This window comes from Sorex araneus, chromosome 3 (genome assembly GCF_027595985.1).
Source record: "Sorex araneus isolate mSorAra2 chromosome 3, mSorAra2.pri, whole genome shotgun sequence".
NCBI lineage: Eukaryota > Metazoa > Chordata > Mammalia > Eulipotyphla > Soricidae > Sorex > Sorex araneus.
In genome coordinates, this window is record NC_073304.1 from 190,602,268 (window position 1) to 190,603,705 (window position 1,438).

Here is a 1,438-nt window from a genome sequence, read left to right on the forward strand (position 1 = left end):
CATTTGCTTATGCCCCACATAGCAAGTGCAGAATATATTTCAAATATTCAGATGAATTATGTGAAATGGCCCTTTGTATGGGTACAAAACAATTTGTTATTTGACATTTAATATAATTCAACTATTAATTAGATCAACATTATAATAATGAGAAATTTTCAAACTTTATAATCCAGGGCCAACCTCATTCACTTAACCCCACTTCTTTTTTACAGACAAATGGGATGGGGAAACCTAACCAGCATCTCAGAATTTTTTCTCCTGGGTCTCTCTGATGAGCCAGAGCAGCAGGGGTTCCTCTTCGGGCTGTTTCTGTTCATGTACATGGTCACAATAGCAGGTAACATCCTCATCATTCTGGCTATCATCACTGATGCTCAACTCCACACCCCCATGTACTTTTTCCTGGCCAACCTCTCACTTTCTGATGCCTGCTTTGTGTCCACCACAGTCCCTAAGATGCTGGCCAACATATGGATCCAGAGTCAGGTCATCTCATATGCAGGATGTCTATCACAACTATATTTCTTCATGATGTTTGTGATGCTGGAGGCATTTCTCCTGGCTGTCATGGCCTATGATCGCTACGTGGCCATATGTCACCCACTCCATTATGTCATGGTGATGAGTCCTGGACTCTGTCTTCTTCTAGTGTCTACGTGTTGGATCATGAATGCCCTTCACTCCCTGCTACACACCCTCCTAGTGAACAACCTGAACTTCTGTGCAGACCATGAAATCCCACACTTCTTCTGTGACATCAACCCCCTTCTGAGTCTGTCCTGCACAGACCCCTTCATCAATGAGTTGGTGATCTTCACTGTTGGGGGTCTTGCAAGCCTGGTTTGTGTGCTTTCCCTGATTATCTCTTATACTTACATTTTCTCAACTATCGTGAAGATCCCCTCCGCTCAGGGAAAGAGGAAAGCGTTTTCCACCTGCAGCTCTCATCTCTCTGTGGTCTCTCTCTTCTTTGGGACTTCCTTTTGTGTTTACTTCAGCCCTCCTTCATCCCGCTCAGCACGTAAGGGCACAGTTGCATCTGTAATGTACACAGTGGTAACTCCGATGCTGAATCCCTTCATCTATAGTTTGAGAAACAGAGACATCAAGTATTCCTTGAGAAAACTCATTTGTTTCAGGAAAATTCATTCCTCTTAATGGTGGCAATTTTATATCCAATTTAGAGATCTCCACCCAGTTGCATTTACCATGTCAAAGAGGTGAAAAATGAGAGTGGGAGAGAAAATGAAGATCTCACTTCCAAGACCTCTGATCTTAACTTGAAATATCCATGCCTGAGCTTCAGGACAGCTTCAGAATAAATGGGTCATTACATCAATTTCATGAGCTTAAGCTCTTACAATCCTGATGTTCTAAAATTAAAGTCATCCAGATTCATAACATGGTAAAGGATGTCCTGGAATACAATGGTCGC

The 1,438-nt window shown here is 42.5% G+C and overlaps 1 protein-coding gene across 1 annotated transcript; it reads left to right on the plus strand.

The window, feature by feature from the left end:
* Positions 1-216: 216 nt before the first annotated feature.
* LOC101558493 (olfactory receptor 1G1) lies at positions 217-1,161 on the plus strand. Its single transcript, XM_004605251.3, has one exon. The coding sequence runs from the start codon at positions 220-222 to the stop codon at positions 1,159-1,161; it is 942 nt and encodes a 313-aa protein (XP_004605308.2). The 5' UTR covers positions 217-219.
* The last annotated feature ends 277 nt before the right edge of the window (positions 1,162-1,438 follow it).

What these genes read in the sequence shown, in the direction of transcription:
- LOC101558493 (XM_004605251.3), top strand. Translation starts at nt 220, where the DNA reads ATGGGATGGGGAAACCTAACCAGCATCTCAGAATTTTTTCTCCTGGGT.